Source organism: Amblyomma americanum, chromosome 11 (assembly GCF_052857255.1).
Source record: "Amblyomma americanum isolate KBUSLIRL-KWMA chromosome 11, ASM5285725v1, whole genome shotgun sequence".
Lineage (NCBI taxonomy): Eukaryota > Metazoa > Arthropoda > Arachnida > Ixodida > Ixodidae > Amblyomma > Amblyomma americanum.
This window is the reverse complement of record NC_135507.1, coordinates 63,906,123-63,922,778: the sequence shown is the minus strand read 5'-3', so window position 1 is coordinate 63,922,778 and position 16,656 is coordinate 63,906,123. Positions and strand designations below refer to the sequence as shown.

At 49.9% G+C, this 16,656-nt stretch overlaps 1 protein-coding gene across 5 annotated transcripts in view; it reads right to left on the bottom strand.

The window, feature by feature from the left end:
• The window catches only part of fne (ELAV like RNA binding protein found in neurons), a 175,842-nt gene that overhangs the window by 65,346 nt on the left and 93,840 nt on the right, over window positions 1-16,656 (bottom strand). For all 5 annotated transcript variants that reach the window (XM_077643364.1, XM_077643366.1, XM_077643365.1 and 2 more), the window contains exon 2: window positions 15,661-15,894. In XM_077643364.1, coding sequence (XP_077499490.1) covers window positions 15,661-15,894 — 234 coding nt within the window. The remainder of the gene's footprint in view (window positions 1-15,660; window positions 15,895-16,656) is intronic.

Sequence of the window (16,656 nt, the reverse complement as noted above, 5' to 3'; positions counted from 1 at the left end):
CAATATTAGCTAACCAGCTTGCTAGATAGCTCGTCTTAGCAGTATCGTGATGTACTACACCACTGGCAATGCTATGCCAAAAAAAAAGCGCGAAAAATGCGAAAAATTGCGCAAATATTAGGCAAAACACCCTGTATATGTACACACTGAAACGTTCCTAAGAGTGCAACTGCGTTTCCTGTCACAGGTCAGCTCCTATGAGCTGGAACAAGTCTTTTAGCACGGCTGGCTCCGCGTGATTTAATGCGGAAAAAATACGTCACGGATTCCAGCTTCATCTGTGGATAGGTCTCTGGGTAAGAGGGCGAGAGATAAGCCGCAGAGGTCGCTGTAAACTCGCACAGTAATCCTCTATTATTGTTACTAACATCCCAGCCGCAATGCTCGCGGCATGAATTAACTGAATAGCACTTGTAATGGTAGAATGTAATTGAGTGCGTCGGCAGTATGACACTTCCATGTGAGTTACAGTGGAAAGGTTTCCACGAGAACCTACACGAATGCAACAAAGCAGGTGTGCCAAGACAGGGATCAAACTTTATTAATATAAGGTAATTACGCGGGTGGTTCACCCAGGTCCGGGAAACCATTGGCGAATACGGCCCTCCAGGCCTGACCGATTAACTGGCGCTGAAGGGGGAGCTCTGTGTGAGCCAGCTTCGCCTCCCGCCGCTCATGGTTGAGTTCCTCTAAACTGCACGCGTTACGTTGCTCGGAGCGGTTCCAAACCATGTGGAGTATGCCTGAAATTTCTCCGCAGGCCGGGCATGCCTCTGTTAGGTATTGCGCGGGCCAAATCTTATTGTGTCGAGCTAAGTTAATTATTAGCGATGCCTGAGTACCGCTTCTGACGCTTTCGTTAACGCTACATAACGACCCCAGTTTACCAGTGCTGGCTATGTTCTATATATCTGTTCAAAGCCCACGTCCAGCCCTGCAGTGTAAACACGGCGCTAGGCACTACATACACTGTCGCGACAAATACGCCACCATTATTACCGCGTGTTAGGTTAATACTTTGTGTAAGCTTCATTTCCTTCCGATAACATCGCGCGAGCACACAAGCGTGCAGTGTGTGCTGCTAGTCTGCGCAAACGCGCTGATATATATAAAAACAAAAAAGCCGTTCATGTCGTCAGCTGCCCGTTCCTGGCGAGGTCAACAAAGGTGCAGCCCGCGGTTCAAGCATGGTGCCCTACGAGAACTATCTGGAAACAAGGCATAGACATTTATGGTGATTTTGCCTGGTTGAGGGCACATTATACACATTAATGGTTTATGGGGGTTTAACGTCCCAAAGCGACTCAGGCTATGAGCGACGCCGTAGTGAAGGACTCCGGAAATTTCGACCACCTGGGGTTCTTTAACGTGCACTGACATCGCACAGTACACAGGCCTCTAGAATTTCGCCCTCTTCGAAATTCTACCGCTGCGGCCGGGATCGAACCCGCGTCTTTCGGGCCAGCAGCCGAGCGCCGTAACCACTAATTATATATACACACTTGGCAGGAGATTCACCCCTAAGTCCAGACCTCGCACTTGACGCCCTACTTCCTACATGCTGAACTGCGAGAGCTGTCTGGTCCGAGTTTCAAACCCGAAAAATAAAATACTAGTGTAGTCCGCGCCTTTAGTAAGCCTGCCTAACAGTGTTGGAATGGTAGTTTGTAATCTTGGTTTAGTCGTAACGATCGATTTATAAGGGCTGAAACTCGGCTGGACTGCTAAAGCTCTTGCAGCACTTGCTGTGTTGGGCTAGTTGCTCTTCCATGATCTTTGACGAACCAGCGCAGAAGGGCAACGGACGATTCCACGTGGTCCCTATACTTTTCCGTTGCTCTTCTGCGCCGGTTCATCAGAGATCATAAACCTGCAGCTAGAGTGAAGCACAGAGGCCCGGAGGCAGGGATGAATTTTCTCTCCCAGATTATGGAAATTTAATAATATAAATAATTGGTTCCTGGCGGAAATGAAATGGCGAAGTATCTGTCTCACATACCGTTGGACGCTTGAACCGCGCCGTAAGGGAAGGGATAAAGGAGGGAGTGAAAGAGGAAAGGAAGAAAGAGGTTCTGTAGTGGAGGGCTCTGGAATAATTTCGACCACCTGGGGATCTTTAACGTGCACTGACATCGCACAGTACACCCGAACCCGACGAACCCGAACGCACAGTACATCGAACCCGACCGCGGCGCCTGCGTTTTTATGGATTATGGAAATTTTCATTCCTGTCTCTGGGAAATCCTATAAACTATGCGAGAGGGAAAGCTACATAGAGAGAGCTGGAAGAGTAACGCGTTCACGAAGAGAGAAACACACAAGGAGGACGTTGGCGCGCAACTGATTTTAGTAGTTAAAAAATTGCCAGAACAGGGCGCGCATGCGCACAAGCAACGCGAGCCCACTTGTGTTGCTTGCGCGCATGGTGCTGCTTGTGCTCACGTGCGCCGCGCTGTGTTTGGCGATATCTAAAGTAACACCGATAGTGTGTCCGGCATCGTCTCTATTCCTTGCCTGTTGAACGCATTTTCTTTCCGCCGTTCTCATTCCGGAAACTACGCAACAACTTGTACAAGAAGCCAAGCTTTTCCAATTCTACTCCAGAGGCAGCACTATCGAAGTTTCGTCTGTTGTATACGAATACAGTGCAAGATCTTTTAAGGCTCACGTATTATAACCTACACGTGCGAAACGAGCTCTGGTTCAAAAACCTTAAGCCCACGAAGCTCCTTCTAAAAAACCCGCCGAACTAAAGACGACGAAGAAAAGTAGAAACGACAACTCAGCACGACCGCTCGCAGCAGGGAAGGAAGGGCACATAACAAATCCCTTCCCTTCGGACCTTCCCGCCGATTATTTACTCTTTACGCCTTCTTTGTTGCTCTTCCCGGGTTGGGAGGAAAACAAAGTGGTCCCAGCTTCCGACGGCAACCCCCCGCAGCGCCCATTTGTCCTGGACGCCGTGGGGCGTAATGACGCGACGCTAACGCCCCCGGAAGCATACAACCGCCCCGCGGCTAAACAAGTCAAATGGCACCGGACGTAGGCCGTATCGCGGTGCTGTTTCGACAACCACCGCCGGGTTATATTCGCCGCGTCTAATCAAAACCGATGCGGCACAAGTCAACACTCCGCCCGCACGCAAACTGCGCATCATGCACAATTTCGACTCACGTTATGGCGTTCCAATGACTGAGACGTCCTGCACTTGTTGCAATAGTTTGTTACTTTATTTTTGTGCGCCACAGGCTCCGGCCATTGACTCCGAAACGTCCAACTAGCAGACTACGGAGCAAAAATTTGCTTCCCGTAAATAACAGGCCACTTTTCCTCGTAATCCGCAACTCGCACATGCAAACCCGACCGCGACGGCTGCGTTTTTATGGAGGAAAAGCGACAAGGCGCCCGTGTGCTGTGCGATGTCAGTGCACGTTAAAGATCCCCAGGTGGTCGAAACTATTCCGGAGCCCTCCACTACGGCACCTCTTTCATCCTTTCCTCTTTCACTCCCTCCTTTATCCCTTCCTTTACGGCGCAGTTCAGGTGTCCAACGATATATGAGACAAATACTGCGCCATTTCCTTTCCCCCCAAAACCAATTATTATCATTATTATTCGAGCCAAACTCTTGAAAGCACACATTACCCCGCGCCCGCATGCAGCTTACTAAGGGCGATACGAGCAACACGCGCTGAGAGCACGCTGTTTTGGTTGCGTGATAGCGAAACTTAACGAGGATGCTCCCCGAATGGGAGCCCAGTCATCGCTAGAAGGTGACCTACAGTTTTCGGTGAAATGTTCCAACACTGTCATTGGTCAATTCGCTCCCGCCCTACCGTAAGCATGCCGTCCAGGCTAGCTCTATTGGTGAAGCGACTGCTCCAGTGAAGCGGTGGTTCCGGGTTTAAACCCCGGACCAGGGCGAATTTTTCTTTCACTGCGAAGTTTCTGAGAAAGCTGTACATCTTTCCTTTGTAGCCGTATGGCTGCTCTTGGGTGGATGGCAATGAGCAATTACTCCCTTATTACACCTGCACTTTTCTGGACAGCCCGCGAAGTAAACCCGGTTACGAGATAGAGTGAGACGCGACGCTCTGCTTTTGTCGCAGCAGCGGTCAAAAAATTCACCGAAATTAAAATCAAAGCGTACACATCAAAACGTGTTCTAGCTAAGCACTGCGGGTATCTACAAAGCTGCAAGCGCCGACTTACCTCTCCCAACGCTGCGCTTTAACCACAACGCATATAGGGATTTAAATCATGCAATGCTTTCAGCAATCCCAACAAGAATTGGCCTGTATGGAAGTAAAAGAACAGTAACCTGTCCTCTATCAGAGTCCCTTTTATAAAGGGGAGTTCGCTAGAGTAGACAGCTTACCCCATTGTTACTCTTTTTCGTTCAGAGGTAAGTACTTAACAGTGGCACAGTTGCTGCTGCGAGGCAAGCTCCTTTAAAAACACGAGTGATTTCTGCTCCAATGTTAAGAGACTGACGCCGAGTGGCCAGAAAGAGCAGGTTTTTCGGTTTTGTGGTTCTTTCTATCTATTCTCTCGCTCTGCTTCCTTTGCATCCAAACGACGCTCAGCGCGCATTCAACAATAAAACAAAGGTTGCTTTGATAGTACACTACAAGGGTACGTGTAACCCAAAGCCCCTGACTAGGAAAAAAAGAAGTTGAAAGGCTACGAGGTCGAGACTGAGGAGTAGGCGCCCAATCCAGATCGTTACGCAGGCGCTGTTACAGTCGTAAGCGACACTCCACGGAAGCGGAGAAAAAAAAAAAGAGGACGAAGACTAACAAAAAGCACACAAAACGCGCAGCTCAGCCGGATGAAAAAAAAGAAACACAGGCGCCGGCAACGGATGGCGAAACAACAACCTGCGCCACCACCCGGTGCACAGCGTAAACCGAGCCCGGGCCGGCACCGGCGTATGGGAAGCAGCGGCGCCACGCCATACGGAAAATATGGGAGCCGCGCGCGCGGCCTGGGTATACCGGAAGGAAGAAAGGAGAGAATGAGGAAAATAAAACGGGGATATATAGAGGGAGCGGAGAGAAGAACTGCATCTGCACCAGCCTGCCGGCGTCGGGGCATAATATATATATATATATATATATATATATATATATATATATATATATATATATATATATATATATATATACGTTATATGGAGCGACTGAGGGGGGAAAGAGTGTAAGAACGAGGGTGGTGTATAAGCGCACTGGAGCGGCGAAAATCGATTGCTTCGAGCGCGTCCCCGAAATACGTCAAGGGGACCCCGGTACTGTTACACGCCAGGAACAAAATAGACGAAGAAAACTAAACGGGGAGAAAGTTAAAGCACGCCAGCGAAGTTGCCCGGCGAGTTGCTATATACCGCCCGGGAGCTACGGCGACGACGACTATAGGACGGACGGTGATGTGTGCGCCGTTTGATGCGCGCTCGATTCCAACCCCCCTCCTCCACCCCCCCCCCCCCTTCCTATTTTTTTGCCCCAGGATTTTCTTCTCGCTGTATAGAGAGTCTCTGACGTGAAGCCAGGAGTGGAGCTTGAAAATCGACTGCGCGAGCCGGAGTGGAGAAGAAGAGACAGAGAGTTAAAAAAAAAGGCGTAAAAAGTTGGAAGAAAACCAGTACCCCTCCGTCCTCGATGATACCGTGTCCTTACGGCGCCGCGGTCTAGCGTGAAGCGTATAAAATGGAACAGGCGGCAGAGATGGTCGAGCGGAGAGAAGTAGCTGAGCCTTCCAAAAGAAGTTTTTAAGGCGGAAAACTGGGCTAGTTGGTGATATAGTTACCATGTGCCCTGACTCCAAAAGAAGTTAGTTGCAGGGCTGAACAGAATGGTGGCTATACACCAGGCAGTGGCGACTTATAAGGAGTGCTGCACCAGGCGTTCCTGACTGCGTCGAAGCCTCAGATGGCTACGGGCGGCTAGACATTTGATTTCATGTTGTTGATAATAGGTTTTTTATAGCGCGAAGGCAACTTCAACCAAAGAGCACCATGACACAAGGTATGTTTTTTTTGGTTAGTTAGACGCAATATGGTCATGGATCCGTCTCCAAGCTTTTCACCCAGAAAAGCCGACCACCAGGGCAGGAGAAAGTTGCTCCAGTGTGTCGCCGGTGCATGGGTACCCAGCGGCACTGGGGAACGAACCCCGCCCCTTCCGAATGCGAGGCGAGTGCTCAAGGCTCAAAGCGACCGCTGCGATGACTACACATTTGAATCTTCACTGTATATGCGGCTTCCTTGTATTAACGTGAGGGATCTAAAAACAAACGGCGCGTTGCTTCTATTCACCTCAACATAATCAAAGCCGAGCAAGACACGTCTGTCTTTGATCAGGAAGATTGCTGCTAACAAAAAAAAAAACGCGTCTGTGGTTTAACTATGCTGAACTTGGTTAACTGGAGCGAGAGATCGGTCGCGACATCTCCTGGACCATCGCCGCGGGTTTCGTGTCGGGGTTTCAGTGGGTGCTGCATGATGGCGCTACGACGACACGCCATGCATGAAGGAAATTTGCCGGAAACTTCGCTACCCGTTTAACTGGGATATCTGTAATTTACATGCGCATGATTAAATTAGTCATGCATCCCACAGTATATATCTTAAAGACGCGTTTCTTAGACATCTGTGAATTCACTAGACGCATCTGTGCTTTCACTGGAAGGCCATATCTGCAAGACCTTCAAGGTTTGTACGAAAGAGGTGGAGTTTTCGTTCAAAAACCATCTAAATTTGACATTAAAGACTTCAGAAGCCTTCTACCTACCCAGAGCGAGCTGCCGCCGATTTTCCCAGGGCCTATAGGTGTGCCTCAGAGGTGCAAGAAACGCCATTCCTTGCATTAGTGTACTTCCGAAAGACGACGAGTGCAGACATGCCGTAAATTTTATTCCCCACGGCTAGCCATCTCACAAGGCACAGTCAAACGAGGTCAGCACGAATCAATCACATGCACGAATCATCCGAAAACCTCAGAATAACGAGGACTGTGCGATAAAACAGGAGTAGTATTAGGATCGAAAGAGGTCTATCCACCTATATCATGAGGCATGCGTTATGTACACAGAGCACGTAAGTTTCTTGAACTCCTACCGAAAACGCTTTGTGAAAGCTGCATAGCTTTGCTCTGTACACCAACGACTCCCTCGGATGGGCGCTAATGAGCAACGTTGCTCCCTTGAGCGAAACCTACATTGCACTTAGGTCATTCCCTTAATACAACGCTCTACAAACTTCTCCTGTGCGCATGAAACGCTGTCATTACATCCCCTTAACGTCCCCTTATTTCCTTTCCACCTGAAGTCTTTCCCTCAAGTCGAACTCGCCGGTTCTTCAACGGGTCCTACTGTACAAAAAAAATCAGTTCTTGAGGAAAGGAAATGCCGCAGCTTTTGTCTCGCATCTCGGTGGACATCCGAACCGCGCAGTAAAGGAAAGGATAAAGGAAGGAGTGAAAGAAGAAAGGAAGAAAGAGGCGCTGCAGTGGAGGGCTCCGACCTAACTTCAACCACCCGGAGATCTTTTTTAACGCTCGCTCACATCGCACTGCACACGGGCGCCTTTCGCGTTTCGCCTCCATGGAAACGCGTCAGGCGCGGCCGGGCTCGAACCCCACGTCTTTTTTCTTATCCATTCTTTCGAAAGATCTCCGCAGTAACCGCCTCCTAAAACGCCGTTTTCCTCACACTCTTCCTCGTGCTCTAACCCCCGCATTTCGCGTGGCGCCACCTAGCGGAAACCGTCGTGAAGCGCGACGACAGCGTTCGCGGAAGAAAAAAAACCCGTTAGTCGAGCCATCGCACGGCGCCAGGCTGCGATCTATCCCCCGCGTCACCCCCAAGCCGAGAGCAACGCGCGAAGGGAGGGGGGGGGGGGGGGGGGGGGGACTGTTCGCAACGGCGCCAGGGTCGCGCGTAGCGGTAGCAGCGGCTAGCCGTCGCATGCAGCAAGCAGCTCGACAGCGCCGAGCGTCATGACGCATCGATCCTCCGCTCATCGTCGTCGTCGCCAATCGACCCAGGGGCACGGCCCGGGCACTGGCGTTGCCGACGCTGCTGCATTCGCTGCTGCACTTCAGCGAGCTCTCACCACCCCTGCACCCCCCCTCTTTTTCTCTCTCAGATGAGCGGCGTCGTCGAACGAAAAAAAAAAGATAAGCGGAGAAGCTCCCTATCACTCTAAGCCAAAGCGGTCATCCATTCCCGCTTTTGTTTTATAAACAATATACACTGCAGACCCTATGATAGGCTCAAGCAGGAGTGGCGCAAACGACAAAAAAAAAGCAGAATGAACCAAGATGTAGAGAATAGGCTGATTAGGGAAAGCATCTAATCAAGTAACGAAAAGATCATCATTATCATCAGAAGCCGGACTACGCCCACTGCAGGGCAAAGGCCTCTCCCATGTCTCTCCAATTAACCCTCTCCTTTGCCAGCTGCGGTACCGTATCCCTGCGAAGCTTCTTAAATCTCATCCGGCCACCTAACTTTCTGCCGCCCCCTGCTAGGCTTGCCTTCTCTTATAATCCACTCTGTTACCCTTAAGGACCAGCAGTTATCTTGCCTTCGCATTATATGCCGTGCACAAGCCCATTTCTTCCTCTATATTTCGACTAGGGTGTCATTAACCCGCGTTTGATCCCTCACCAACTCTGCCCGCTTCCGTGCTCTTGACGTTACACCGATAATTTTTCTTTCCATAGCTCGCTGCGTTGTTTCAACCTGAGATGAACCCTTTTCAGTAGCCTCCGCCTTCGCGCCCCTTATGCGAGCACAAAATGCGTGAATAATACTAAAAAAAAAAACAGCCTGGTGAATGGTTTCGAGTACAACATGCGTAAGTAATACTAAAAAAGAAAATAGCCGGGTGACTGGTTTTGATGCTGTTCAGCGATTCAGGGGACAACACTTGTACGGTGGAAAAAAAAAAAGGAACAGAGAAAATTCTTCAGACTGTCTCCGTATGATATACGATTATACCTCTCCTTTCTCATTTCTTCGCTTGTTTCTAAAATAGCGCTGTCTAAACCATGCGGGCAAGCACAGAGATCGCCAGGAATCTACCTACTCGTTCGCACCAACAGCTCACGCCACCGGGAAGCGCTCTAGATTGCGATGCGCTGGGAGGTCACAGCGATCTAAGAAATAAATACAGCGACAATCGACACCATGCAGGGAACAGAAAAATTCTCCTCTCGCTGAAGTGCCCTGAGTTCAAATGTTCCATTCGCCCAATTGATCAGGTGATCAATTCTTACCACACGGAGAAGATAATGGAAGTAGTTTGTCTTCTTAATGTGAGATACTAAAGTAATCTTGCTTAAGGCGATCTTCACGTTCGGGCAACTGCGATATCAGTACCGCTAGAAACACAAGCACTGATGATTTTTTGACGGCGACATATTTATAGAGTAAAGCAAATTATGGCGAAAGAGCTGCATTGCTCGAATCGCATACAATTCAAGAACGAAGCGGCAAATGCCCATCAAAAGAGACACTCTGGCCAATGGCGTCGACTGATTGTCATGACACCGCCGTTAGTCCTGTTTACCCGTAGTTGATTCGCCTCGTTCAACTCCCTGCGATATCAACTCCTGCGTGTCAACTCCCAGTTATGTCACGCTTGCAGGCGCCCCGGAATAAGGTGTCACCCGCCTACACTGGGAATCGAACGCAGCCCTACCCATGTACAAGGAGAAGGCTTAAGCAGCTAGACAATCACTGGGCGAATCTGAAGCAAAACAACTCCGCTCCACAAGCTAACGGAATTACCAACGCTACTAAACGAGAACACTGAAAAATTAAACAACAGAAAAGAAAACAGGCTGTGAAGCCCAACCAAAATATCAGCGCTCCTGCTATTTCAGGTGAGCGTGTCATCACCCGTTTGGTTTCTATCCACAAGTCTGCCGAACGACAGCTTTTCAAACGCGGAAACGGCTTCGAGACCGCAACACGCCTCGCAGTACAAATCTCTCCCTACTCAGCCGAGCTCATTATAAAGCCATCAATCCCTCGCAGAAACCCAAACACGCAGAGAAACAGGCGAAAGACGCTGCTATAGGCCAGGCTGTACAAGAAGCGAACACGTTTCTCAAGCCCAGAAACCCACGGGCGACTCCCGAAGATCGCGTGGCCGTGCCTGCCAACCACATTCCCATCCGCAACACCGCCACGCCCACAGAGCAGCTCCCGCCGAGGGAGAGCTCCCCATAAGGACTCCACTCCCTAGAGCACAACTCCGCCCAAAGGGCGAGCATCGCGCGCTCGCTCGCGCCTACTTGAAATTTCGAAGGCCACTATTTTCCATTACGGAGGGGCCACCAGCGAGTCCACATAGAGCGCGCACTCCTCTCTTCCTGCCACCACCGAAATCCCCTGCTGAATGCGCTGCGGCACTCGCTCGCCATTTCCTCGCCCAATCGATCTGACGGTGCCCGGTTATTCGAGCCCCCCTCCTCACTGCTTGCTTCGTTCGGATCTCTATGACTACCACCGGCAGGAAGCACAACTGCGCCGTGGCCGCTCCGGCATAATGCGGCCACTCCGTCATCGCTGAGCCCTGCAGGGCTTGGGAAAAGATCAAAAAAATAAAACGTCGCACGTGGTACACTCCTGCATTTCAAGGAGTAAAAAGTAATCGTCGTTATATTATACGCAGCGATGGCCTGAGCCTTTAACCCACCACCGAGTTTCCTCTCAATATTTCGGCCCGGTACAGCGCGAGGAAAGTGTGTTATGAAAAAGTGAGCCTAGTGGGACGAGCGAAAGCCCACGCAAATACAGACACGTGCACGGCTTCCGCGCGTTGCACGAAACCCACGTGCCATATGGCGTGACGCGATCGGAGGGCGACCATTTCACGGTAGGATATTGAAGTGTTTTGCTTTGGTTTATTGTCCCAATAGACCGCGGTTCCCGTGGTCTCCTATCCTCTATACATTCAGTACAGAGAAGCCATACGGCCCCTCTATTTGAACCGCCATGCTTGTTAGACGCCATCGCCCCAGGAAAGGAAAAAAAATTCGTCACCCTGCTCAACCAACACAGCAGCGACAACCTTGAAAATCTCATTTGCCCTTACATATCCCCTCGGCGTTCTACATAAGAGGCTTCGCAGAGTAAGTATTGCAATTGGCCACGGCCGCGGCGACGACTCGCTTCACGTATCTTTCCGAGCTTCGCCTCATGTTTCTCGGGGGTTCCGTGGGCGCGCCTTTGTCTGCCGGATTCCCGCATAGGCGCTGTAATTGCTTCGCATCAACCTCCTACGATGCGTAGCGTCGGCGGCTACTCGTCAACAATTTCTTCCAAGGAGTCCTCTTCTGTGGACAGCGGCCGCTTGCGAGGCCCCACTTCGTCTAATACGACTAGTACCTCAAGTTCAGCGCAGCAGCCGCGCACAGACTGGCCTCCCACTTGCGCGCGGTCATGCCGGCCACATGTGCGCATGCGCGGCGCTCTGATTGGTCCAGCTGCGGCAAGCGCGCGCTCGGAGAGCGAGCGCCGTTACGAGGCCAGATACATCGCGACGTCTGGCTGAGGTAACTAATGAATGCTTCGCGTTAAAATGAAGAGCCACTGAATGAACTATGGGTATCGCAGCAACCGAAAATTTTCACAATCCGAGGTAGCTTTTGCGCTGATCCCCTTAATAAGCAACTCCGCCATTTGTTTCAAAACTGCAATCACCTTGCCATCTTTCGCCTATACATAACCAGTTTGAATGGTGAAAAAATAATGTCCCTTTTAAATATGCTTTTAAAGTACAGAAATCGTTTTTTGCTGCCGAAAAAAAACAACATAACCAGAAAGATCCAAGCCATGAATTTTTACTATCAAAAATTCAATGCTGTTGTCCTTAGTGTATTAATGACGTGCACTTGGAGACAACCTAGGAAATTAAATTATTATAACGTAGTAATTCCAGACCACTCAAATTAAGAATCTCTAGGACGCATTGCCTGGATGCAGGGACCGTATCATCGTTCTCTACTGGACTTCATGAAATCACCTAACCTTTTTCTGTTCATTTAGATCATTCATCACACTTTCACCCATAATTGATGCCCTGGGGCAATAAATTTCGCTTTCAAGAAAAAAAAGAAACTCAAGGAGGAGTAAAGCCATTTTTTTCCTGGCTACCGTAAGGTAACGTGACTGCCATCAAACTGCGAGGCAAAGTTCAAAAGGCACTGGTAGACTAGCGCTGTCCTGCACAAAATTTATAAGGCTGCCCTATAGGAGCGCTATATCCAACGGACAGCATGCAGCAAGAATACCGCACAGATGGATGGCATAGAGCAGTAAGGAGCGTCCTCAAATGCAAGATAGTCAAGGGCCGACACTGAAGCCAGGTTTAAAATGAGAGACTACTATTTGACCACGACATGAGAAGCCGGAACCGAAAGAACAAAATGCGATCTCAATTTCAAGGGATCAGGAAAGTATTGTGCTCGGAAAACAACTGGTGGGAGTTCAAAAAAAATCAAGTCATCTTGAAACCAAAAACTTTTCTGTTCATTGCGTATTAAAGATCACAATAAAGACATTAAAATTAACTGCAAAATATGTCGATACATCATACACCTCAACGAATCTATTCGGTGCGGTTAACAGTTCTTACCATCTGGACGTTTGCCACTACTCTCGACAACACGTCCGCGAGGACAAGGAATATCACAAGAGCAAATAATGAAAGAAAGGCTGCCAGACAGAAAATTCCACGAAACGCGCAATGTTTTTTTCGCCCAGTCTGACCACACAATTTCAGAGAGAATCCCCGGCGACAGCAAAAAAAGAGCCCTCCTCCCCCCGCTCTGGTCTCGGCTCTCGGGCTAATGGGACGGCAAGAATATGCGCCATCCCACGCGCTTTCGCCACCGCGACACGCACCACCTACATAGGCCTCACCCTTTCCCCTCCCCCCCTCCTTTCGCGCCACAAATCCCCTAGACCGTCTTCTATATCCCTTCTCGCTATCTCCGAAGCCCAGGCCTCGAGAGCAAACACAAGACGCCTCCACGCTGGCAGCGTCATCTACCGGAGCGAAACGCCAGCGGCCGGTCAACAAAACGGTCAGTCTAGGGCGAACGAGACGGGACACCGGAGGGCGCATTATTACGCTCATGGATGCGCGCGCGCGCGAAGCACGCAGGGACTGTCCCTCTTATCCCGTCGCACCTTCACGATCCTTCCCGCTGGCGCCATTTCTTACTGCACCCTTTCGCGCCCCCTTCTTTTACGCCAGGCTACTTGGAACGCGCTCTCTCACCCGGAGCTCGCTACAGGGACCAGAAGCTTAGAGGAGTGGGGACAAGTTGGATGGCGCGGCTTTCCCGTCACCTCTCAGCTACTATTCCCTAGGACGCACAGGGAAGAAACGGGAGGCTCCCATTTCCAATTTCCGCCGCGCGCCGCTAGTCTGACGGGAACGAGGCGCTAGAAGAGCGGGCCCGGCCAACGGCGCGATATGAAAATGGGCCGGAGCAAGTAAAAATACATATCCGGCGCCAAAGCAACGCCGCGGACGGCGGCACGAGGAAATATGGAGCAGGGCTTTTCGCCCTTCAGAATTTCCTATAAACGTAGGGGCCGGTCGCAGCGCAGCTGTGTTGAGCACGGGGGGAAAAGAAACAGCAATGTCGAGGCAGGAATGGGGAAGCAAGGAGGTTCAAGGGAAGGTTGAAAGAAAAAAGGACATAAAATAAATAAGCCGTGCTTCACGAAATGACCTCGTCATGTAGGCCAACGGAGAAGAGACAGGCCGTTTTGAATCAGGAAATGAAACCGTGACGACCTTTACGACGTTTGCAGAGAAGACAAATGCCTTGCGCGTCCTAAGCACGTCCGACGTTACGAAGAGCGAAGGTAGGCAAACGTAGGCGCTCCTTGGGCTTAACTCCTGAACCACAAACTCCGACCTGTACTTGTCATGAGAGATTATACCAATATGGGCAACGACGAGTTACACTCGTCCGGCCTGATATTGCGTTGCTTCCACTGCCAAAGACGAGTTACGGCCGGCAATTGCGTTGGTTGCAATTTTCATAACTAGAGGGCTGTAGTCGTCCATGAAACTCGTTTTCCGCCTTTAGCGCGTGGTTTAAGTCTGACAACAAAAATTTTCTGCTACAATTTTTGAAGAATTTCGGAATTTTGGTATGCTTCTCGGGATATTTAGTGATTAAATGGTTAAAAGGAAATATGGTGCACAAATCCGCTCAGTTCCGTAACGCGCTTGTTGCAGGAAGTATTTTTTTATACACGCTTTTATTAGACGAAATATTTTCTCAACACAGACTTCTGAACCGTCCTACAATGCAGGATTCTAAGCCAATTTGCAAAGTGGTACATGTGGCTTAGCTTGAATTATTTGACACTGACTTTAAAATTACATTTCTCATAACGCGCGGTGGTTTCCTTATGACAACGCGCAAAAAAAAATTTTGTTCTCTCAGAATTAGTGTATTCGATGGGGTCGAACTTCAGAAATGGCGTCCAGAGATGTCTGGCGGATCTTTCCGAACGCATGCAAGGCAAAAACTGAACGCACACTACACAACCCTTGCACATATAAATTTAGACCCTCCTGAACCCACGCTAGCGAGCGAACGTTTTTACACAAAAAACTTGAAAACTTGCAGAGTTACTGCGCCAAAAGAGCGGTGTCTCATATATAGAACGCAAGGCATATGTGGGTTAAAATGGGGTAATTAGCCCATAGATTGCTACTACAATTTCTCCTCAGCGGTAGATTAACCTGCAATACGACCCTTAAACTACTTTCCCTTTGTTGCTTAGCATAAAAGCCCATTCTTGATTTAGAGCGACTATTTTTAGACGCACAAGAGCCTTGCAAAGCAGGACGTTCTTAGCCCTTTGTATAATAGTGCCAACAACACGTGTGCTGAACAGCCGTGTTTGGGCCTCTCTCTTCAAAAATGTACTTTTCAAGTTTATTCTTAAATTAAGCTCCATCACAAACAACGAGTGTTAATGTTTAAGATCATCAGTTGTGTGAAAACACCCCACTTCATTAGTCGCAAGGTATCCGCTAAATGTTTGTGCTGTCTCTTTAGCTTTATGTACTGGGTCGTTTGGTTTGGTTTATTAAGGTTTAACGTCCCAAAGCAACTCAGGCTATGAGGGACGCCATAGTGAAGGGCTCCGGAAATTTCGACCACCTGGCGTTCTTTAGCGTGCACTGACATCGCACAGTACACGGGCCTCTGAAATTTCGCCTCCATCGAAATTCGACCACCACGGCCGGGATCGAACCCGCGTCTTTTGGGTCAGCAGCCGAGCGCCATAACCACTGAGCCACCGCGGCGGCTCTTATTTACTGGATCGTTACGTACTCTAAAAGGCTCATTTAATCGTAGAAATAGTGTTTAACATGATTTTTAAGAAATTTTAGGAGGTGCAAGAATAGGGTGTAACCTGGTTTCTGCCGGAAGCAAAGGGTCCTAGATATATATATAGCTTCTAACAGTTCGGTGCCGTTTACTTTGAGCACAAAATGGTGCCCGTCCGTGACCCAGTACCCTGCCATAGAGGTCCCCGTTGAAGAAACTAGAATAGGCATTAAACTACTGGTTGCAAACAATCCCCCTGTCGGTGGAAGTGGGCCCTTCTTACCGGTGACCTTGTCGCGGATGAGCTTGCAGGACTCGACCTCGCCGATGCTGGAGAAGAGCGAGCGGATCTCCTCCTGGGTCATGGTCTGCGGCAGGTAGTTGACGATCAGGTTGGTCTTGGAGTCCTCGGCCGAGCTCTGCTGCTGCGCCGAGACGCCGCCGCTGCCGTGCAGCGTCCCGTTCTGCTGGGACGACTGCACCGACGGACCGGTGTCCATGCCATTCATTTGGGAAGCTGCAAGGGTGCAACACAAGAAAGGGTCAGACGCCGCGCCATCTGGCGGAAGGCGCGACACTTAAAGAAAGGCCACATGCCAGTGACATGAGTCGAGTAAATCAGGGACATCGGGACGTGTATGGCATACACGCGGAACACATACGAGATTGTGTAAAGAGTACAGTTCCGAGTTTATTTAACTGCAACGATAACTTATTTGTCACGTGACTGATTATAGCGGGTCATGCGACCTTGCTGTGTGATGGCGTCACGTGAGAAGAACACCAATGCACGCAATGCGCGTTGCATTTACAGAAGCGCCCATACGGGAAGCAGCACGCCGCTACCGTCAGGGGCCGCTGCAATAAGCACTAGGCATGGTGGCAACTACCACTGCCTCGTTTCAAAGGGGACGCTCGTACCTTCCATCCATCCATCGTCAACAAAACGGCTGAGGGCCTCGGCGCTCGCAAGCAACTATGCGTGCAAAGGACGGCAGATTATAACCACACACACACACACACACACACACACACACACACACACACACACACACACACACACACACACACACACACACACACACACACACACACACACACACACACACACACACACACACAAATGGCGAAGTAGCTCAGCATAACGCACAGACGGCAATGCGATACACACTAACAGGATCCTTCGTTTAAAAATTGTAGCTTCATGAACCAGAAACGGCAGACGCATCGATTCCCGACGGAAGAGAAAAGGCCGGCATCCACTGCATTCGCCGCGACC